A 22,509-nucleotide genomic window follows, 5' to 3' on the forward strand; every position below is an offset into this window, starting at 1 on the left:
CGCCTACTGTATGCAAGTGAAGATGCGCTCTCCTAGCCATTTTTTGCTTACAGCAACCATCAAAAAAATCTGCGCGTCAGATTTGGATGCATGACCCGAGTTGGATCTCGTGATTGTCCAAAAATGGTCGGAAATCAGGGTCAATTTCAGTGTCAATACATTCGGCATTTAGCGCTCGTGGTGCGGGGGTCTTCAGGTTCGCAAGCGCCTCTTCCGTACTCATGTGAGGCATGGATAATAATGATATAGCATGAATACTAAGAGCGTCGTCGGCCACGGGTCTCAGCAAAGGTGGTCAGGGGATTCCTGATAAGGCAATACTCAACTCGATCAATCAGAGGTAAGCTAGAAACTATCTTGTCAACGCACGTCTGTGTGTATTTATACATACACGAAATGTATTACAATGTGAATATATGTAAAATAGGTAACTGCGCAAGCGCGCATATGCAAGCATGAATATCCTGGAATTATCTGGGGATTTCCCACAATAATCCAGAATATTCCGGCAGGTTCTGGTCACTTGCGGATTCCAACAGGATTACAGAGATCCTCGTGGATGGTGCATGCAGACAGCTGGGTTACTGCTGAAATATCGTGTGTGCTCGTTGAGTTAGGCATCGTGATGATTAGATCCTTCGCTGCAGGTTTGAGGTGTCTGCCCACTATATGCATGCGCAGCCTCTATAACAATAGAACGATGAGTAATATCCTTTTTTGGTGGTGCCATTGGGACACGGTGATTTTTTCCCTAAATCGCAAATCACATGTTTTGCCTGATATATCCATCAAGATTTGACGCGCAGATTTTTTTGTTGTTTAATGTTTTCATTTCACGAGACTAATCACGGGGCAACAATCGAACTCGGCCCAGCCAACACTATGACTTCCCCTGGCTCGATCACCCCGATGCGCCTGTCTCAGCACCGCACTTGCCCCTTTGCCGCTTTCATGAGTTGCTGCGCAACCTGACCATTTGATGGACCCAGGGACCGTGCCTCAGTCGTATGCTGGGTTTTCTGGCGCGGATGCACGAAGCGGACCACACCAGCGGAGGTACGTACTGAACCTCACTTATCACGAGAGTGCTCACGACAATTCAGGCCGTGCTTATAAAAAGGGCTTTCACAGCGCCCCCTTTTCCTTCCTTATCGCCTGAATCTCTCGCGACTCTCGTGGTGCGTACAAGGCCAACTTGCTGCTGTTCTTTCGAACTCACTCTCGTGATTTTGCCGCTGCTGCCGCTACTGCCTCCCTGTTTCCCTTGCTGCTTTTCCCCCTCGACTCGCGCATATCCGTTGCTGCAGTCTCACACTAGTTTGTTTTCGCCTCTCCCACCCCCTCCCCTTTCACCACCGATTACTTCGTTTCGTTTCCGATCTTGCGTGTATTCTGTTTCCATATATATCTTTTTCTGGTTTCCACCCGTTCCGGAGTTTGCATGTATTGTTATTTAATGGAGGTACGAGATTAAATTAGACTTGTGTGCAGTTGGACTAAGCGCTCTTTTTTCGCGCATGGCACATTACCCGGTGATGCCTTCATCTTATGCGCCGTACCCGCTGTCGGCCTTACGCATACTGTGTCTTCCGAGGCTACAGTCATGCCGATTCAGGTTTTATTGCCGCTGCATACCTGAGTCGATTTCTTCGGACGAATTCCGTACGTGTTTATTCGTCCGCTCACGCTTCTGGGCTCTGGCCCTCTTATTCCTCAACCTCTGCTGAAGGCGTTTTCTTTGTTTCTTTTTTAGTCTCATTTCTGTTAGCCTGAAAAGCGATTTTTGTCGTAGTTTTCTCTCGGAGTCCCTTACTTCTGGTAAGCGTTTCGGTCTCACTGAGCAGGGGGGGTGTTGTGACCTCCGGTTACTCTCGGTGGGTTGGATCCCGAGTGCTTACTCTAGTTTTTTCTAGGTTTCTTTATTTTCGGTTGTTCCCTTGTTTTTGTAACCTCGGTTCTTCTCCTCCTTGTTCTTCCTCGTCCTTGTTTTTTTCGCGTTGCCCTCCTCCTTCCCCAATCTCCATCCTTGTAAATTACCCGGCTCGTCTTCAATTCCAGAGGTTCTGGCATTTGCCGGGACTGTCGCCACGCTATTCCATTGCGTCTCCTCCGGCGTGCACACAAGTTACTATCATCCGTTGTTCTACTTTCTTGTGTATTTCTGTTGTTTTGTCTGGAACTTCTTTGTACTTGTAGCCGGTTCACGCGTGTCTCGCGCCGCTTGCTTGCTCCCAATACATTCTGGGCCTCCTGGGCCGTCTCCCGCTACGACCTCAGTCAACCCTGATTAGTTGACGGTTGCTGTAATTTGAAATCAGATAACCCAATGGGCGCAAAATGGGGCGGCTCCATTTCCATTGTTCATATGACTTGTTAATCGCATAAAGGACACTCCATCATGTCTCCTCAGTTCCCTTCCTCGCCCACAGCGTTCTCCCAAAGCCATGCACCTAGCCGCTTATCTATTCCAAGCACTTGGTCTCCTCTCCGGATATTTCCAAAATTGGTTGCTATCACCCAAGTACGCCCTAAACTCGGATCTCAGGTCGAACTGTTCTGATGCACGCGCTCATTACCGCGATCGGCCCCTCTTTAGTGGCACCCTTTCCACTACGACCGAGAAGCTAGTGGCCCCTAGATTTCCTTATGGAAGCAAAAAAGTGCGTGGTGTGAACATCGGCGGATGGCTTGTCCTAGAGCCGTGGATAACTCCATCACTTTTTGATAATACGGGTTAGCATGATGTACCTGCTGGCTGCTTAATGTGTCGCGCTCAATGACGGCCACAGGTAACAATAATATCGTGGACGAGTGGACGTTCTGTTCTTTGCAGGACAGACCTGCTGCGGCCACCACTTTGCTAAATCACTGGAACACTTTTTACACAGAGTCCGACTTTGCTGCTATCGCTGCAGCAGGCTTGAATCATGTTAGGGTCCCTATGTGAGTTGGCCCCCCACGTTTTATGGGTGAAGACATTTGACTATCGAGCTCTCAGCGGGTATTGGGCATTTGACACGTCGGGAGGGGAACCATTCATCAATGGGCAGGTGCGGAATAGTGTGTCGATTACCTTGTAATATCACTTATCCGTCCAATGTTTTCAGTATCCATATCTTCTTAGAGCTGTTGGCTGGGCCAGAAATCATGGTCTATTTGTGATCATCGACCTGCATGGCGTTCCTGGATCCCAGGTGAATAGTTGGAACTTCCGAAATTACTTTGTTGCTTACTCGCAGCAGAATGGCTTTGACAACTCTGGCCGTAGGGGTCTTGTTAACTGGCCGAATCAACAATCTAACATTGATCGCACCAATGCCATGATCAAAGCCCTTGCAGCGGAGTTTTCTCAGGCTTCATACGCCAATGTCGTCAGTGCTATTCAGCCGTAAGCCAAACGCGCGAGCTGTTGTCGTTGATGAAAGCTAACTTTGAAGTTTTCAATCCTGAAAGAATCAATGAACCGGCGGGGTTCGTGGGTGGTAACATTCTTCCTGTAACTCGTCAATACTATTATGACTCCTACGGCAACATTCGAGTAAACGGGGCTGACGTAGTTGAGGTCCTCCATGATGCTTTCCAGGATCTCTCTTTTTGGAATGGTGTCATGCCATATCCAACGTTCAACAACGTCTTGATGGACACGCACCATTATCAAGTAGGCACTTCGTAATAATAATGGGAATGATCTCGACTTTCTCCCCTTAGATTTTCAGCACTGCCGATCTTGCAAAGACTTGGCCACAGCACATTATCGTAGGCGGTGATTAACGTGCCTTGTCTGTTTTATTGATTCACCGCTCTAGACGGCTTGTCAGCGCGGCAATGCCATTGCCTCGTGGGCGCAAGCAACCGGAAACCTATGGACGATCGTTGGAGAGTACGTGTCCCTCAACTGATAACTCTTCTCCCACACAAACCAGCCTTTCGCAGATGGACAACGACTCCTTACGATTGCGCCAAGTACCTCAATGGTCGAGGTCTTGGATGTAAGCCGCCACTAGGAGCGCTCGCAAGTTCTATGTTGCTGAATAACTTTCAGCTCGTTACGATGGGACGTATTCTGGTTCCTCACCGCTTGGGGTTTGCTGGCCATTCACTGGATCATCGAGCATATTCAATAGTGGTTACAAGGTGCGACTGCCCCAGCATCACCCCTGTGTATGTCAACCAATTCAGTGCAACGCAGGTATTCATGCGCCAATTTTTCGAAGCCCAGGTAAGTCAACCGTATGCCAGTCACTTCTGCATCTGACTCGTGCCAAAACCTCAGACGAGCTCTTTCGAGAAGGCAGCCGGATGGATCTACTGGGCATGGAAGGTAATCGCCTGTATCACCTTTTTCCGCTTTAACGCTTTGAGATCAATTCCTGTGCATCAAGACCGAAGCCACAGATGAATGGAGCTACCAACAGGGTCTTGCAGGAGGCTGGATCCCCTACGACCCTACACAACGCCTGTACCCAAATATCTGCCCCTGAATTTCATGAAGAGTAATGACTATACTATTGCTTACATATATACCGCCGCGTGGGTTACAATCAATCTTTCTTTCCCCCAGTGTACGAGTATCCCCGCTGAATGCTACATAACAATACGTCTGCGCGTTGCTCTCCTCGATCTGGGCTATACGCACTTGTACACTGACTCATGCATCTACTTTAGTAGAGGCTGGGATCCTGCCTATTGCATTCGGCGCTTAGATGACCAACTTTCTATCATCACGTCCACGTCGATGATTCCACAATCTTCACTAGTGCTCGCACATGGGCCATGCCAAGGGAGAACTCAAAGGGTAATTTGACACCCGCAACCTTGGTGAGCTCATTGAAGTGACGCGAGATCGCATGCGCAAGTCCATCCTCAGTCATCGTACTACACACGAAGTCCGATTCCGGGCTTAGGAAGTCGAGTATGAATCGTGGTGCGATAGCGTTGTCGTGCGATCCCTAATTCCATGGCCGCAGTCATCATCACTTTATTCTGAACGTGGAAATATTTCTATTTTGCATATTCATCCTGAAGAAAACTTAGCTGACGTTTTTACTAAACCCCTGCGTTTACTAAACATGTATCTTCACTGACCAGCGACGTAATGTTGGACAAGCCATGACGACTCCACGGTGCGCATATCAGTCCCTGATATTTACTAGAGCCGCATTTGTGCACCATTCCGCGGACGAACCGGGTGGTGTGCAGAAGGATCTTCAGAGCAATTGGGACAGATCGAAAGTTTTATCATCGGTGTCGGCTAGCAGGGTGGCCCCCTTGGGTGCACTCGCAGCAGGAATGATGGCAGGTGAATAGAGAATGCTCAACTGATTCAGGCTCTGAACAGGACAATTGGGTGAGTCCACATGTCTCCATCTGGCTAGATAGGGAGTTCGTTCTCCGAGCCCTGTCTGCACAGCATTTGGCAAGTTGCCACTAGAGAGGCAGGCATGCTAGGAGCATGGGGGGCACTGGGCTTGGTGGCTTTTTTGGGAAGTGAGTCGGCTTTTTCATTTCCTGGAATCCTGGGACCCACTCGAAGTGAATTCATAAGTTGGAATGTGTGATATGTATGTTTTCGCACTTGTTTAGAATTTTTATAATGATGGGTTGGCCCGATTGATGCCCTGGTGGACGTGCGATAGTTTGATGGCTAGGCAGATGAAGGACCCCGGCATACACCGACAGAGGTCCGATCCGAGATTCTCTAATTTGGCCCTCAAAATTTGAGCTCTGGTATCCCAATTGGGCCCTCTGGCGCGTCGGACCTTCCAAAAATAGCTGATTCGGCCCTCAAAACGCTCGGACATTCATTAAAAAGCTGTATGATGCGCTGCGAATAAAATCATGTATATACAGGGAACAAGTGTTCTACCAATGAAGTTTGTGCTCTACCGGAGTCACTAGCACCCTTTAAGACGTCGTGCAACTTCTTGATCGTGATCTCAATTCTGCTGCTATCGATTTTGAGCTTCACAACACACATGGCCTCCGAAAATGATCACCATGTCAATTTGTAGTGAATGGAGCATTGACGGCATTGCATCGCATCTCCACTGGAACTCACCACACTGATTGAGCACTAGGAGCACATATCCCGGCTTCGTGATAGGTGGGTCATTCCTACCTGGGACAAAGTTAGAGAAGTGACCGGCATCTTGTGATGCCAACAAGAAAAAGGGTGAGAACAGGTGTACACTGAGATATGAAGGGGCGCCGATTGATGTAACACTTTCAGCATAGTGGTGTGGCAGGTTTTGACCATTATTTCGATAAATTATGATCATTAAGTTTCTGTCAGCTAGTGCCAGTAGGGCGCAATGCCAGATGTGTTAGGGATATTTTTCCAAGGTGAAGGACAAAAACCAAGTCCACGCAGGGGGCTGACGTTTCCCAGCAGTATTTTTTCCTCAATTTGATGCAAATCTTCCGAAGCAAACCAGCATTGACAAGCGGTAGCCACTCTGTGTGTTGGAAGTTAGTGGCAACGGCAGCCAGCCCCAATGCCTGAACATGTTTGTTACCCTCATCACTGACTTCGGGCCTGATTGGTTCCCCACTCCGTGGTTATTGGGTCAAGTGAATACCGACATGCAAAGTTGAGGAATGTACTAAAGAACCACAGGGAAGTGCTGCCCAGGGAACTGAGAGTGGGTAACCGAGAGGTAAGTACCTTTTTCTCTCCGGACATGAGAAGGCTTGTCCACGGGGAAGCCCATCTGATAGTTGTCCTTCTTTCTGAAAATGGGTATGGGTGGGAGAACCGAGATAAAAGTTGGAACCCCATAGAATTTTTCTTGCAGTCCTGGTGCCACTGGCGAACTTGGACACATCTTGCTGCAGAACGGAGGTTACCGTCTAGGCCCTCTTCCAGATCAAAGTTCGGCCTACCTTCCTTAAAAGGCCCTCCCCTGGATATATCATTTTGCGCCAAAAAGACAGTTTCGGCCCTTCCCTGACTCAGACCTCAGGCACTTGTGCACGATTTTCGGCCCTTTCCTGGATCGGGGGGCCTCCGGAGTATGCCGGGGTCCTACAGATGACGACCTTCTTTGGGTCATGGATAGAATGGAGGTGAGGATTGCCGAGCCTCTGAGAACTAGAAAGCCTGTGAATTGGCGAGTACGCTCATACTCGTAGCTTTGTCCATTCTAGAGCCATCTGTCTAGATGATGAATTCCCTGTTCCCGAGTGTGAAATCCTAGTGTCGCCCAATTGCTTCCTGCCTAAAGGAGGGGGTCCCATGATGCGTGGATAATTAATTCCATATAGGGCTAACGGTGAGATCTGACGTTGTGTCTTGGGCAGCAACGAGCTAGGGCAGCTGCCAGGCCTGGTTGCTAAGCAAGAGCATGAGCAGTCTGGCGGAGGGGAGGCCGCTGTCATGTTGGAGGGCCTCAAGTGGGGTGGGAACGTGTGGAATTACATAAAGAACGTGACCAGGAAAGAGATGGGAAGAAGAACTTGAAGAGGAGACAAAGAGCAGGAGCGAAGAAAGCGTGACTTGTATCACAAAAGAGGAAAGTGCATCACGTACAAAGCATAACGTGGAAAAACGAAATAGGAAATAAGAACACGTAATTTCTGTGGTTTCAGCGTCAGCTTTTTACTAATATCGGTTACGTCGAGAGACTCTGTGTGCGGAGTATCCCTGCTGACTGCTACATAACATCAGTGTGGGAAATTGCTGGTCTCAACTAAGCTTGCCGCCCTGCCTCTCGCTTCCTTTGCACTCCTCCCAATACATGCGAGAAGAGCAGCCCGTTTCTATGTTCTCTTCATGTGACCTGCCCAGCACGTAAAAGGCGGTTTGCTCTCATCTTGCTCCCCCAAAGCCATGCAGCTAGCCACTTATCTGCTCCAGGCTCTTCATCTCCTCTCCGGATATTTCGACAATTGGTTGCCCTCGCCTAAGTAGGTCCAAGCACCTGTCTCGAGTTGGACCGTTCTGACGCGTGCCCTCGTTGCCGCGATCGCTCTCTCTGCGTCTTCTGTAGTGACGCCATTCTTGCATCGACCGAGAAGCTAGTGGACCCTAGATTCCCTTATGGGAGCAAGAAAGTGCGCGGCGTGAACGCCGGTGGATGGCTTATCTTGCAGCCATGGGTAACTCCATCGCTTTTCGATAATACGGGTCAGAATGATGTTCCTGTTGACTGTTTAGTGAATATTGCGCTCATTGACGGCCGTAGGTAACATCAATATCGTGGATGAATGGACGTTCTGTTCTTTGCAGGACAGACCAACTGCGGTCACCACTTTGCTGAACCACTGGAACACCTTTTACACAGAATCTGACTTTGCTGCTATCGCTGCAGCAGGCTTGAATCATGTTAGGATCCCTATGTGAGTTGACCCCATGCCCCATTACTGATAACATGTGACCACCGGACCTGAATCAGCGGGTACTGGGCATTCGACACATCTGGAGGCGAACCGTTCATCACTGGGCAGGTGCGGGACAGTGTTTCGATTCCCCTGTTGTGTCACTTATCCACCTAATTGTTTCAGTCTCCGTATCTTATTAGAGCCGTTGGCTGGGCCAGAAATCATGGTCTATTTGTGATCATCGACCTACATGCCCTTCCTGGATCCCAGGTGCGCAATTGGGACTTGGAATCAGAACGGTTTTGTTACTCACTATGCGGCAGAATGGGTTTGACACCTCCGGCCATAAGGGTCCTGTTAACTGGCCAAATCTACAATCCAATATTGATCGTACCAATGCTATAATTAAAACCCTTGCAGCGGAGTTTTCTCAGGCTTCATACGCCAATGTCGTCAGTGCTATTCAGCCGTAAGCCAAACGCGCGAGCTTTCCTCGTGGATGGAAACTTACTCCGAAATTTTCAATCCTGAAGGGTCAATGAACCGGCGGGGTTTGTGGGTGGTAACATTCTTCCTGTAACCCGTCAATACTATTATGACTCCTACGGCAACATACGAGTAAACGGGGCTGATGTAGTTGAGATTCTTCATGATGCTTTCCAGGATCTCTCTTTTTGGAACGGTGTTATGCCATATCCAAACTTCAATAATGTCTTGATGGACACACACCATTACCAAGTACGCACTTCGCGATAATAATCCGGTGGCCCCAACAATATCAACAGTATTGCCCTTTGTCGTCCCCTTAGATTTTCACCGATGCCGAAGTTGCATTGTCTTGGCCCCAGCATATTACCGTAGGCTATCGGACGATTTGCGCTCTCTGTCTATCTCTATTGATACGCCGCTTTAGACTGCTTGTCAGCGCGGCAGTGCTATTGCCTCATGGGCCAATACATCTGGAAATTTGTGGACGATCGTTGGAGAGTAAGTATCCTCCACGGACTTGTAACTCTTTTCCTATCTGGGACTTCACAGATGGACGACGACTCCTTACGACTGCGCTAAATACGTCAACGATCGGGGTCTTGGATGTAGGTCGTCGCTAGAGGCAAGTTTTTTGTTGCTCAATGACTTCGCTTCAGCTCGTTACGATGGGACATATCCTGGCTCCCAAATACATGGCGTTTGCGGGCCCTTCACTGGATCGTCGAGCGTATTCAGTAGTGCTTACAAGGTGCGACTGCTCTGGCATCAGCTTTGCTTATACCAACCAATTCATTGCGACACAGACGTTCATGCGCCAATTTTTCGAAGCCCAGGTAAGGATCGACTACTAACGTCGCCATTATTACCATATCTGATTGTGCCAAAACTGCAGACAAGCTCTTTCGAGAAGGCAGCCGGGTGGATTTATTGGACATGGAAGGTAAGCGACCCCTGTTTCTTCTTTAATATTCCGTGATCAACAACTCCGTTGCACCCAGACCGAGGCCACAGATGAGTGGAGCTACCAAAAGGGTCTTGCAGGAGGCTGGATCCCTCAAGATCCTACGCAACGTCTGTACCCTAATATCTGTAGCTGAACGTAATTCCTGCATTGTTGCTTGCACTTCAAATCTGCGGTCTCCTCATGTACTAACGGTGTTTGTGTGTGTGTATTTGTGTAACTCCTAGTGTTTGTCATGATCAGATTGCTGGCTGTCGCCTGAATACAATTTCGGCGTCGTGATCAACGTTATGTTATGCGCATATTCCTGAGCTACGTCAACGACCGCTTCTTACGCGGTGTCGATTTGTGGCTATCCTGCTTACAGCAAAGCGATCATACTCAACGTTCGTTGTACCCCAACAACATCCCATGGAGCCAAACAACCGAATAGCCTATTATGGCTACTATTCGATGAAAAGATTGCATTTTACACTGATCCCAAAATAGTGCTCCCAACTTTATCTTGCGGCGCAAAACGTATGCATCACGCGAGGCTCCTAGCTGGCGGCCTCACCTTACTCCAAACACCTACGTACTGCAAAGCTCGGACGTTGTGTTCTGGACCTTTTTTTTTTGACGGGCACTCTTCTTGGCTTGCAGCCGCGTCTCACGGATTACCGACGATCGTAACGGGTCACAGACAAAAGTACTAGAGATCTCTGGTGTGCCTAACTCGATTGATATCGATCTTATGGTGTGATGAGCGTGCTGACGTGATGGTATTTTTGCGGACGCACCACTGGTCAAGCGTTACGAGGCAACTTTGTAGTTCATTGCCATCTCAGTCGTGTCATTTTTTTCCCCTTGAGCCTTGCGGACAGATGCCGCACGTTGTCCCCACCACCCGATGGTTCCTATTGACACTGGTTTTATTCAATTCAATCCGCGCCAGTGCCATAGCAGTTGAACCTCGGCACGGTGTTCCACCTATACAATTTCCTTTTGGTTACGAAGCGGTGCGCGGGGTCAGCCTAGGTCGGTTTCGATTATTTTTTTCAATTTTTTATTTCTGTTTGTCCTTTTGGCCATTATTTATTTAGGCAGGATCCCAGCCTCTATTATTTATTTAACTGACACACTCGTATCTTTAAATTATTAGGAGGCTGGCTTGTCACTGAACCATGGATAACTCCATCCCTCTACGACGCCACAAGTGAGGAAATCTTTTTCCCCCCTCGAATTCTGCAACCCGCTCTAGCCTCAGCCTGGAGGGACTCGACACCACGCCGCTGATCGTCATTCACTTCAGATAATCCTAATATCGTCGACGAATGGACGTTCTGTCAATATCAGGACTATAATACAGCTCACAAGGCACTTCGATCTCACTGGGATACATTCATTACCGAACAAGATATCGCCGATATTGCTATGGTTGGCTTAAATCACGTCCGAATACCCATGTTCGTTCTTTAGTGCAACACTTCGGGCGATTTTTGGGGGGAACTGATTGCTTCATTCGATGTGTTTAGAGGGTATTGGGCATTTGACATCTCTGACGGCGAGCCATACCATCAAGGACAGGTGCGTACCATCAATGGTCTGTCTGATTTTTAGGTGCTGCGCGACTTAAATCTTGGAACAACAGCTGGATTACCTCTTTCAAGCGATTGGTTGGGCTCTGCAACATGGAGTGTATGTCATGATAGACCTTCATGGTTTACCTGGGTCTCAGGTGAATATATATATACTCTACCCACCCAAAGACGATTACTCCAAATCTGACGCTCGCTCCTCTGTGGACAGAATGGGTTTGACAATTCTGGAAGACGCGGACCTATCCTTTGGGATACTCAAGCAAGTTATTTGAACCGATCGAGGACGATCGTCGACTTTCTGGCCACAGAGTTCTCGAAGCCTCAATATGGCGGAGTTGTTAGTTCTATCGCTCCGTGAGTGTAGTGACATACATACAGTGTTCTTTGGGTGATCTGTTGTTTGGGACTAACTAGAGTGAATGAACCGGGAGGGTTCAACGGGTCTCAACTCCTAGCTGTGACGACGCAATACTATTATGATTCGTATGGTATAATGAGGGAAAGAGGAAGCATTGTGGACCTCTTGCACGATGTGTATCAGGCTCTAACATATTGGAATGATTTCATGCCGGCCTCTTCGGGATATAGCAATGTGATGATGGAGACGCATCATTATGAAGTACGTTCGTGGGGTTTTTTGCGGGAACCTCTAACGATTCGATCGTACGGCTGAGCTTCAGTATTAGCTGTTTTACACGTCGCAGCTCGCTATGTCCTATGAAATGCACCTTGGGGTGAGCCTTGCATCATTTTGTTTTGTTTTCGTGTGTGCAAAGCGTGATGGTTTTTCTCTCTTTTTCTTCTTTTCATTTTAGGCGGCCTGTGCCAGAGGACAGGAGATGGCAGCGTTTGCTCACGGCGCGGGCGGATTCTGGACTATTGCCGGGGAGTGGGTTCAATCTAGCCGTCTCCTTTTTTTTTTTTTTTGCTCACACAGACTCACGCTTTCCACGTTCTTTTCCACAAGGTTCACTACCACGGTGGTTAGTCGTCTCACTGCGTGCATGCATGACATCACTGTGCTTTAACGGTTTATGTCATAATACCCCAAACTTTTCGCAGTATGATTGTGCGACCTACATCAATGGTCGAGGTTTCGGATGTGAGTCTGGAAATTTGATTTCTCAAACAGCAAGCTGCTGCTGTCTTTTTCGTCACTCCGATCGATAACACAGAGCTTACTACAAGTCTCATTCCTAGCGCGATGGGATGGAACGTACCCTGGATCGACTGGGGCACTTGGGAGTTGTGTTCCCTATTCCGGTCCAACGCGTGCTTTTTCACAGGATTACAAGGTCCGTGGGTTCCAATGTAAATCTACATGGCCTAGAACTTTTTGTTTACTGACTAATCTATGGCTGTGACTGTTGAATAGGACTTTATGAGGAAGTATTTCGAAGCGCAGGTGCGTGAGCCGAGAAGGTTGAATGGTGAAAGGAATCTCATTCGGTGGGAAACCTATTTTATCCATGCGAATGTTTTGGGCAGACGATCGCGTTCGAAATGGCAGACGGGTGGATATATTGGACATGGAAGGTTCGTGGAAGGAACGAGGAGATCGTCATTCATTAGTGGAGTGTTTGCTGATTTTCAGTTTTGCCATTTGCGTATACTTGTCTTGTTTTCTGTGCATGTGTGCAACAGACAGAGAGTGCGGATGAGTGGAGTTATTCTGCAGGTGTTGCGGGTGGATGGATACCACCTCGACCGACACAGCGGCTGTATCCTTATATTTGTAGGTGATTACATAGTAGCTAGCTGGTTGCCTCATGGTGGATGCTGGGCAGTTTAGAGTATCTGTCAATATCACGATCGTCGTTATGACGCTGGGGCCGATACTGTGATGGATGCTCGATCCCTGTGATACACGCGCGGCGTCCGTGCGGTAAGAAGAAGTCAGTTGATGATCTTCAGCTTGTGTGACGCGGCGATCTACATGCGAAAATTTGGTGATGATCACCGGGCACTGCGGGGAAACAAAAGAGAGCGGCGAGGGAGTGGGGTTTGCCTCGAGGGGATCATTGGTGGTTCTGTGATATCAAAAGGTGGATTGTTCCTCCAGCATGTATGGACGAACCCCTATGCAGTGGGATCATCTTTGGCGCAGGGCCACACGCTTCACGGAACGTGTCCAACTTTCAATTACAACTAGAACTAAGACAAGGACAAGGACCCGAACATCGGTTCATTCGAGCCGTAGTATCAGCGCGTATTGAGTTTTGATCATGATTGGAATCCGTCGTGATTCCACCTCCAGATATTACGATTAAGTCATGGTTCAAAGAGTGGATGTTCGTATATAACAACCCAATTGGCCTCGTGTCCAAATGTATATACAATGCAGGGGCGTTGGAGAAAGCGCTCACACTTTTGTAGCAACTCATTGGGTGGATATTACCCAATAGGGCTTATTGAATCGATAGACGTGTGGTGGGGGTGGAAGCGATTTTGGTTGGTGTGTGCTTTGGTGCAGGAAGCAAGATGACAGAGCTATAGCGGTTTGGTAGTTCCAGGATTTCAAATAACGTGGGAACTTGATTGACTTCCATGTTCATCTTCTTTGAATGACATATATATTCTTTGGTGCCACGACAGTACTGAGTTCGGTACCTGTGCTCCTCAACTAGTCATCATCTCAAGGGGCAACTGGCTCTCTCCCTTTCTTTCGTCCTTTATCGTCGACGCCATGGCCGCTATTGCGCTCTCTGTTCCACTCGCGCGTATGACGTCGTCAAAGACGAGCATTGCGATTAAAGAGCATCAAAGGAACAACAAACGTCGTGGTAAGCATATGGCTGGGGCCTACAACAACACTCATGTCAGCTTGGTTCAGTCGTATCTGACTTGACCGTTCCACTCTAATGATACAGCCTCCTCCTCCTCGTCTATGACGGGAAGCACGAGACCGTCATTCTTATCTGATCTACGTGCACAATACTCGTCATCCCCCCCGAACGCCGTCTTCATGTCGACCCCTTCTGCGCCTATCACAGAGCTTCAACCGTTACCTCAACCAGTCCCCGTATTCGTTACATCCTCCCAATCTCTCGCCGTACCACTGCTACCATCGTCGGCGGAGTTCGATGGCCAGTCCGAGGATGCCACCGATACTGGAATGGCCGCGACGTCGACGTCGACGTCGGAGCCCACGTCACCGAAGTGGAAATTCAAGCTCCTTCCTGAGAAGTTGATCCATTTTAACCCTTCTAAGGATCCTCGTCTTCTGGCGTTGTAGTCTCGCGCTCGCTCGCGCGCGTGTGCAACGTGCTATCATTGTCATAACGGGTCTTTGTATGATGACTGTTTTTTTTTTCCCCCACTCCCTGTTTCTTTTCCCTTCTGCAGTTGAGCATGATTTTCTTTTTTGGTGATCATGGAACAAAAAGGACAATATTCGACTGGGGATGATAACAACTACTTGACTGATTGATCAAGGCGTATATTTCTTGCATTTCATGTAGTAGTATTTGTACCAACATGCGCGCATTGTTATATTTCTCTCTCTATGCACCGTTCTAGCTATACCTTAATCAATGTTCATATGGTTTTGTTTTCGTGGGGGCGAGTTCCGTGGTTGTTTGATCCTGTGGAGCAGCGTCGGAGCTCGACGTTGTTTTGAATTGGAAAAAACCGCACACGTGATGGGATTGGTTCCAATTGAGTTTCCCATATACGCGCGTCCTGAACCTTTTAAAGAACGGACAAACTGCCAATAATGACGGACGTGTATCGCAACGCTGGATTTGACTTTTCAAACCATCTCAGGTGAGTTGATTTTGACGTGTATTAGAAGTATGGCGATTTACGGATGACATGATTGTGTTGTGTGTGTGTGTGTGTTCAGAAACTCGTTCTTGGAGACTAAGGGAATTCCTGCGCCTAAGGCTACTAGTACAGGGACGACGATCGTTGGGTTGGTTTATAAAGATGGCGTCGTACTAGCTGCTGATACGCGTGCTACGAGTGGACCCATCGTTTCTGACAAGAATTGCGAGAAGGTGAGTTTCTGTAATAACGAAATCGTTTCCACCGACCATCCCCGCTTAATTGTGAAACTCCCCCCGGCCCCCTCCACCTTTTTTTTTTCTTTTTGGGTGGGAGGGTATAGATTCATTATATTACGGATAATATTCGATGCTGTGGTGCTGGGACGGCTGCTGATACCGAGTTCACGACAGCGCTCATTTCGTCTAATATGGAATTACACGCGTTGAATTCTGGACGGACACCTAGGGTTGTGACTGCTATGACTATGTTGAAGCAGTATCTCTTCAGGTGAGTTAGGAAGAAAACAACCAAACCTTTGTGTGTTGTTGCGTCTTGTCGATTCATGACGCGTCTTTCTCTTTTCTTTTCTTTTTTTTTTTTGGACGCTGTTATAGACATCAAGGACAGATCGGAGCCGCGTTGGTTCTTGGTGGTGTAGATGAGACTGGGACAAATCTGTTTACGGTTGCGCCTCATGGGAGCACGGACAAGCTTCCGTACGTGACTATGGGATCGGGAAGTTTGGCAGCTATGGCTGTCTTTGAGAGTCAATGGCAGAAAGATCTTGATGTGAGTGTTTGATTCGTCTTCTTCTTTTGAAACATTGTGTTGTTGACTGATTAATGATTCTTTTTTTTTTTTTTAACAGAGACAATCTGCCATAGATCTTGCAAGCGCCGCCATCTCAGCCGGTATCTTCAACGATCTAGGCTCAGGTTCGAACGTTGACGTGTGTGTCATAACGGCCCAAGGGTCCGAAATGTTGCGGAATTTACATAAACCGAACGAGAGGGGTTTGAAGGAAAAGAATTACAAGTTCCTTAGAGGTACGACGGCTTGGTCGAGCGAGAAGATTAGGAGTCTTGTGGTGAAGGAGGTTCAGACGTCTGTTGGTAGGGATGAGGCGGCGATGGATACCAGTTAAGGCTTGAGGAGGAGAGAGAGGGGACGAGGGAGGGGGCGAACTAATAGTTTCTCTTTGTATTCGTATATTGCTTGTCATTCGAATATTTTTCGTTGGCGCGCTTCAAAGTAACTTGTACGATTTATTTTTTAACCGCCAGTACAATAGTTGCACTTGGAGGAATTGGATGTGCTTTGTGGTGACGCCTGCCGTGGGAAAAGATTTTGCTATCAAAAATCAGCTGCCTTTTCGCCTAACAACTTGAGTTTTTGCTCCCTTTGTCATCTCGGTCTTTGCTAGGCGCGATTAATATCTCCTCTGACTCTTGCTCTTGCGTCCCACTGTTCCCGTTCTCCCTGAGCCACCTTAGTGGGAGCGAGTCCTCGCAACATACTTAAAACTTGAGCGCCTCAGGATCCTCATCGATCTCGCTTACCCCCCGTTTGTCTTTCTTCTCTTTGTGAGTGGGAACCGAACGATTTTGGCTTCTTTCATTGACTCTTTCATTTTGGATCGCCCCAACGATTTGCTGATACTCACCGCTCGCCTTGTTGTTGTTGCTACTGAAAACATTGGATTATTAGGCTCGCGCTGTTTTTTTTTTTTGATTGCAAAAATGTCCGAGTCGAATTCTCGGATAATCACTCAAATGGGAGTGGACACCAGGAAGGAGATAAGTTTGTAAAAAAAAAGGTTTTCCATGCCAAGGAGCTGTTTAGCTGACTGATTTTTTTTTTACTCATTGCATTTCTCTTTTGCGATCGATTTCTACTTCTAATTATGCGGCGGGTGCGCGGTCTTTCCCCTCCCAACGGCGATATCGTCATTGCGAAATTGGTGGTGGTCGTGGGGTTAGATGGTAGGAGAGTGGTGGATGTCAAGTACTATACGAACGTTACGACGACGACTAGGACGGAGACGACTGAGAAGAAGGTGATTCTCAGTGATGTTGAGTTGAGGGATAAAGAAGTTCAGGCGGATGAAGTGTCTGATGAGCATGGAGATGATGAGGCTGCTGCTGCTGCTGCCAGCGAGCACTAGTTTGGAGGATGAACGTGTAGTGTCTGTTGCAAGGTCGTATGGCGGATTCGATACTTGCTCTCAACGTGCCAGTTGGAGGAGAGCGGGCACTAATCGTGGGTGCAAAACTGTCTGTAGCCATACGTATGCAGGCTAGAGCACATTTGTGACCAGACTCCTTCCCAGTCGCTCACATGATTTCTCCGAGGTTTAGCCGCAACTTACGTTGCCCTCCGAAACGCTCGACAGATTTCGGAGGGCAACGTAAGTTGCGGCTAAACCTCGGAGAAATCATGTGAGCGACTGGGAAGGAGTCTGATTTGTGACGTCACGTTGGTGACGAATCGACCACGCCAAACTTAGTTGTCGCTCGACGTGCATGCATAACTGGGCCGCCAGCCTCGTGCCCTTTCCTATTCCTGCATACTTCTCAGTCGATGATTGACCCCGTCTCAGCCGGCGCGCTCTTATAGAATGCTGACCGATGGGCAGACCTTTCATGGTGTCCATTGAGCATACATCATGCACCTGCGTCTATCCGTGCGTTGAAGTCGAGGGGTGGTTTCGCTGAACGGGCATTCAGCGACAAGGGCCTGATTCTCGTCTGCCTCCTGTAGAGGTTGTCTACGCGATCCATAGTAGGGATCGGGCAGTCAATTGCTTTGCCTGTAAACTCGGGGGTTGACCACCACGACATCTTCGTCGTCGTTGTATACGGATTCTACAGTGGGTCTCATCGGGCCAACTTTCTTCCTTCTGGGTCCGGAGGGAAACTTTGTTATGGTTTCCCTTCACGATCTGTCAGAATATTTTCGTGAGGTTTTCTTATGAATCCATCGGCTGCAAGACACTCGCCTTAGAGGTTCGAGTTTCCAAACCACTCACAATGGCGACCTTCTTTCGTGAGGACGGCGATGTCCCTGTATTCCGGTGCATTCCGTGTCGAGCTCGCGCGGAGTACGGAACCCACCTCACCAGGAATCACTGGCCGATGTTAGGGCTTGAGAGGCTCGTCCTGTTGTGCAAGGTTTAAGCCGAGCGCAAACTTGTCCAGTCAGGCACGCGGTGCTGCTAACTTAGACTGCCCATCGCTGCGCGGGCGCCCCGAGTGCCAAGATGGAATTTTTTCTAGCTTTACGGGGGGCGAACACGTTTCTAGGTGATCTCGAATTTCGGGTGATCGATAGGCAATGCAGCTTGCCTGTTAGGGGAAAATGTCGAAATGTCGTCGACCTGCACCGCTTCACCTCAATATTCCATGCTTGGCAAGGCAGAACGTGGTCCTCTAAAAACATTCGGGGATGCACAATTTGTCTCTCGATAGATGCATTATGAATCGAAAGGAACAGATTTGTCTCTAGTCCCGTCCTGGTGGGAAATTAACACGTTCCTGTGCAAAAAAATCATTTACTATATACTAAAAAAATGTGCAAGGGGGTCAAGGCGCGTTCCTTTGCACTTGAAAGTATCCTGTTTGGTGTTCGGGTCTATGGCTCAGAAGTCTGACCCGATTGGCTTTACCCAGTGCCATATTGCTTTACATGTGCCGCGTACTGCTTGCTTGTGTGTCTCAATGGCTGTAATGAACCAGTCCTGGGCCTTCGTGATTAACATCGTCTGACTTTGACCATCCACTCAAACACATACGTCCACGGAGCTTCATCCCCACAATAACGTAGATTATCAGTTCCATGTCAGGAGCACGTCGCAAGAGGGACACGCCATTCATGCTGATCCCTCACCGTTTCTCACTAGAGGGTTACGATACAAAAGTTATACAGGTGTCAACTCGGTGGGATCTTTACCCAGGTTTGGACTATACGATCTGGTGAGTGGTGAGGTCATGGCAGCCTTGGTGCTCCTGAGTATCGTAGAACACACTCTAGCTTGAGGTATGCCATAAAGACGAGCTTTGAACTTGAGGACCTGTGTCTGTTGCTTCGCAGACGGCGACTCCTCTCATCGCGTTCACGTCATGGCGTTCCGTGCCGCTTAATGGTGGCATAGACCTGGCGACGCCATTGTTAGGATCGTACGTATTTGGTGGATGTGAAAAACTCGTGGCCATAAACACTGAGGATCGTTGGATTGTTCAGCCTAGGCTAACAAAAAGCACTGGTGAAGGTAACTTTCATCGGTTGGTGCTGTTATTCGGGACTCGAGTACAGACACTTTGATGGTTGTTCTAGGTGAAGGACGAGTATAATCCAGCGGGCTAGTTGTTGCTTGATGCGCAAGCTGAGCTATCACTCCTAGACTGATTGTTTTCCGGATCCTTCAATACATGGTGACTATCATCTTGGCTTGTCCTGGGGTCGATTGGCACGTATGTCAACATCGGACAGGGCACAAGATGGTTTCTTGTGCCCGACTGGCGCAGATTATATGACACGCACCTATTTTCATCCACGTTTTCTAACGACATAGACTCTGAAAGTTGTCAAGAAGGTGATGCAAGCCGGACTCATCCCGAGCTTTCGAATTTCCTGTAATAGGGCATGCCGTCGCATCAAGCCCACCTCAGGATAATAACCACGCCTCCCTTTTGCATCCCCATCTCTCACACTTCAGGTACGATGTTGCACGTTGGCCACTCGCTAACATAATATTCTTCACGTCCATTGCAATTGTTTCTAAGCGTGGATCAGGGAACAGTGATTATTCATTTAACCCGTAAACGAGCTTAGGAAACATGAAGCCCCCAAATGCATACCATACCGGCACGGTTCACTGGTTCGGCAAAACAACTCTATCGAGATCCCAACCCTCGTCCAGCGCCGGATGGCTCATACTCGTGGAGCACATGGACGGGCGGAAATCCTCAGTCTCTAGTCGATTGAATCTCCGCGATCAAGGTCCTTCGTGCAGACGTGCTTAACATTATTTGCCATTAATGTAAGCGGAAAGGACGAGGTCCATGGTCCCCAAACCTCATCTGATTGAGCACATGCAGCGCAGGCAGGACCACCCTTCGCCTTCGTCTCAACCATAAGCGGCCATCGACTCCATTCACAGAAGAAATTCCGAGTTTGAAAGACCAACGTGCTTCAGCTCGCGCTTCCGGGTTTGTGGAGGCTCAGCCGAGCATCCTTGATGTGAGTGCCACTGATATCGTCTAGCGATCAAACACCTCACCTGATTATGCCCGAATCCAACACAAGTCTTAAATGAACTCGTTGAAGAGATCAAGGCGATTCGGCAAGCCTCTACGCAAGGTAACTCTCTGCCTTCCTTGCCGCCTGCCGCCTTAGATGCACTCCCCGCACCCGAGGAACCTTCGACGATACTCGAAGAAGTTCACACAAATATTCATTGTCGGCTCCAAGCATGCTCCTCCTAACAAAGAGATCGCCAGGAGGTAAACAATTCATACTCTATGCGTAGTGCTTGTTTTCCATTCCCGATGATTCTCTGCAGAGGCCGTTTCGAGAGTGTGCAAAACGTCGACGTATTGGACCTCGCAATAATGGATTGCAGATTGCCCCCGTTCCGAGTCCGCTGTATGGGAGATTACTCTCCCTTGAAATGTCAGATCAGTGTGTTGACGCTTACGCACTTATTCTGATCAGAGCGACCCCGAACTCGAAACTATTCGATTTGCATACCTGCGTGATACGCGTAGATGTGAAGACCCGGGGATTGGAAAACGGAGGAACCGTTTCTGAGCACTAGAGGGGAAATAGTAGCCCCTACGTTCCTCAAAAGGATTGCTCATTGTTGATAGCTGATCAACTGTTGCGTGTGAACAGGTCCAAATCGCGTGCTAAAAAAATATCTTGCGGGGCCCGAGATGCCAACTTCGCCCTCACGTCAATGATCTGCACCACTAAAGGTAGTGCTCCGGGTGCTCGGCTCACGTCGAATATATGGACATTATATTTGGCCTAGCCTACCTCGTTCAATCTGCATGGAGGATTCATCACCATCATCATATTCAGCGGACATTGATAGTACTCATCCGACAATGTGGAAGAGCGTCTCAACGCGGACTGCAGGGCGACCGAAATCTTCATTCGCTTGATCTGGAAGTAGAGCAGCTTTTCTCCTTCTTGCGTCCATCTAGATGTGATTTGATCGGAGACTGGTGGATTATCTTGATAATCTACATGGGAAAGGCATGCTTACAGGTTTCTTGAAAAATTCGTTTAGGTAGCCTTCCGCTTCTCTCATGGGGAAACTAAGCACTACTGCTAAATTGATTTCATGGAACACGGACACGCCTCTTGATGGCTAAGCTGTGCAACTACACGTTGGTTCAATTGAAGGAGTAACAAAGCGAAAATACCCTCCCAATCTGGATGATATTGCTTATTCATCGATCCGTTCCAGGGCAGTATCCCTTACGACGTAAGCGAAGGATAGGGGCCATAATATTGCCGGCCACAGCGTTTCTCGTTCACTGGCCACGGCTGCGCTTATAAGAGCCCACCATGACTTCCACAATTCGCCCCCCGGCGCTGCCAAAAGCCCAGAACGATTTCAAATCCTGGACGACACCACCCTACGCCCCACTGTTGTCGGGTGGTATCTACAAGGCGATCAACGATACGTTTATATGGGACAGCAACCTCAGCACTGCCTAGGCCCAGAAGGTTTCTCTGGCACTGCCTGCCGCTGCCAATTGGAAACTTGGATAAGTTGCTTGCCTCGGTTCATACATGGATGGTTCGGCGCGGATGCGCAGCTCAGTCCCGGTTTTCGCGTCTCCCTCTACCGCCTCGATGTTCCACCCTGTTCTGTGTGGGTGTTGCCTTGCCTTCTTTCTGTACGTTTGTGTTTATCCCCTCTTGGAGGACGTAGATCGGTGGCGCCCTAACAAACAACCTCTTGATTCACAGGGAAAACGTCAGAACCTATGACATGATGGGGACAACTCGTAAGGTAAGTTCATTGCCGCCAGGATGGGTGGCAACACGAACGAGATCGAGATATGGAAGAATAGACATAAAGCCTTGGGGGATAAGGGGATCCTTGGGACGTCACAGGATCATGCTCTGCATGCTTTGATGGGATGCGTTGTAAACCGATGTTGATAGCAAATTGGCATCCAAACCACTGCTGGTGCTGTATGCACTCCACCACGGGTCGACATTAGCAGCATCAGGTCTATCTAGCGGTCGGGAAACTGTTGAGCAGAAGCCCTAAATCCCTGCAAACGCAGTCCGGAAACTGGAAAGTGTTGCAACAGTGCCGCCAACGTTGTACCCATGCATGTGCCCGGCCGGCACGGTACACATACACTTCGCACT

At 48.6% G+C, this 22,509-nt stretch overlaps 5 protein-coding genes across 5 annotated transcripts; all 5 read left to right on the forward strand.

Moving 5' to 3' along the window:
* Positions 1 to 2,444: 2,444 nt before the first annotated feature.
* On the forward strand, positions 2,445 to 4,481 carry EI90DRAFT_2913586 (glycoside hydrolase family 5 protein; the record flags this gene model as incomplete). The annotated part of the gene is made up of 13 exons (XM_039054501.1): positions 2,445 to 2,733; positions 2,790 to 2,943; positions 2,999 to 3,050; positions 3,108 to 3,194; positions 3,240 to 3,388; positions 3,454 to 3,658; positions 3,709 to 3,756; positions 3,807 to 3,880; positions 3,934 to 3,989; positions 4,043 to 4,134; positions 4,190 to 4,219; positions 4,274 to 4,321; positions 4,383 to 4,481. 13 exons carry the CDS (start codon positions 2,445 to 2,447, stop codon positions 4,479 to 4,481), a joined length of 1,383 nt encoding a protein of 460 aa, XP_038918572.1.
* Positions 4,482 to 7,614: 3,133 nt separating this feature from the next.
* EI90DRAFT_2969682 (glycoside hydrolase family 5 protein) lies at positions 7,615 to 9,905 on the forward strand (the record flags this gene model as incomplete). Its single annotated transcript, XM_039055664.1, has 14 exons — positions 7,615 to 7,905; positions 7,989 to 8,125; positions 8,184 to 8,337; positions 8,394 to 8,445; positions 8,503 to 8,589; positions 8,643 to 8,788; positions 8,853 to 9,057; positions 9,129 to 9,176; positions 9,233 to 9,306; positions 9,358 to 9,413; positions 9,465 to 9,556; positions 9,612 to 9,641; positions 9,701 to 9,748; positions 9,807 to 9,905. The coding sequence occupies exons 1-14, from the start codon at positions 7,829 to 7,831 to the stop codon at positions 9,903 to 9,905; spliced, it is 1,305 nt and encodes a 434-aa protein (XP_038918573.1). The 5' UTR covers positions 7,615 to 7,828.
* A 366-nt stretch (positions 9,906 to 10,271) lies between these two features.
* On the forward strand, positions 10,272 to 13,172 carry EI90DRAFT_319881 (glycoside hydrolase family 5 protein). The gene is made up of 16 exons (XM_039066414.1): positions 10,272 to 10,473; positions 10,560 to 10,786; positions 10,911 to 10,964; positions 11,061 to 11,214; positions 11,284 to 11,335; positions 11,400 to 11,486; positions 11,558 to 11,703; positions 11,764 to 11,968; positions 12,036 to 12,083; positions 12,165 to 12,238; positions 12,317 to 12,332; positions 12,412 to 12,451; positions 12,550 to 12,644; positions 12,725 to 12,754; positions 12,838 to 12,885; positions 12,994 to 13,172. The coding sequence occupies exons 2-16, from the start codon at positions 10,633 to 10,635 to the stop codon at positions 13,090 to 13,092; spliced, it is 1,302 nt and encodes a 433-aa protein (XP_038918574.1). The 5' UTR covers positions 10,272 to 10,473; positions 10,560 to 10,632; the 3' UTR covers positions 13,093 to 13,172.
* An 863-nt stretch (positions 13,173 to 14,035) lies between these two features.
* On the forward strand, positions 14,036 to 14,904 carry EI90DRAFT_3152978 (uncharacterized protein; the record flags this gene model as incomplete). Its single annotated transcript, XM_039065831.1, has 2 exons — positions 14,036 to 14,132; positions 14,220 to 14,904. The coding sequence occupies 2 exons, from the start codon at positions 14,036 to 14,038 to the stop codon at positions 14,582 to 14,584; spliced, it is 462 nt and encodes a 153-aa protein (XP_038918575.1). The 3' UTR covers positions 14,585 to 14,904.
* Positions 14,905 to 15,544: 640 nt separating this feature from the next.
* Positions 15,545 to 16,368, forward strand: EI90DRAFT_3048022 (20S proteasome subunit; the record flags this gene model as incomplete). The annotated part of the gene is made up of 3 exons (XM_039059592.1): positions 15,545 to 15,624; positions 15,732 to 15,906; positions 15,986 to 16,368. 3 exons carry the CDS (start codon positions 15,545 to 15,547, stop codon positions 16,259 to 16,261), a joined length of 531 nt encoding a protein of 176 aa, XP_038918576.1. The 3' UTR covers positions 16,262 to 16,368.
* Positions 16,369 to 22,509: the final 6,141 nt, after the last annotated feature.

This window comes from Cantharellus anzutake (assembly GCF_015039405.1).
Source record: "Cantharellus anzutake strain C23 chromosome Unknown EI90scaffold_13, whole genome shotgun sequence".
Taxonomy (NCBI): Eukaryota; Fungi; Basidiomycota; class Agaricomycetes; order Cantharellales; family Hydnaceae; genus Cantharellus; species Cantharellus anzutake.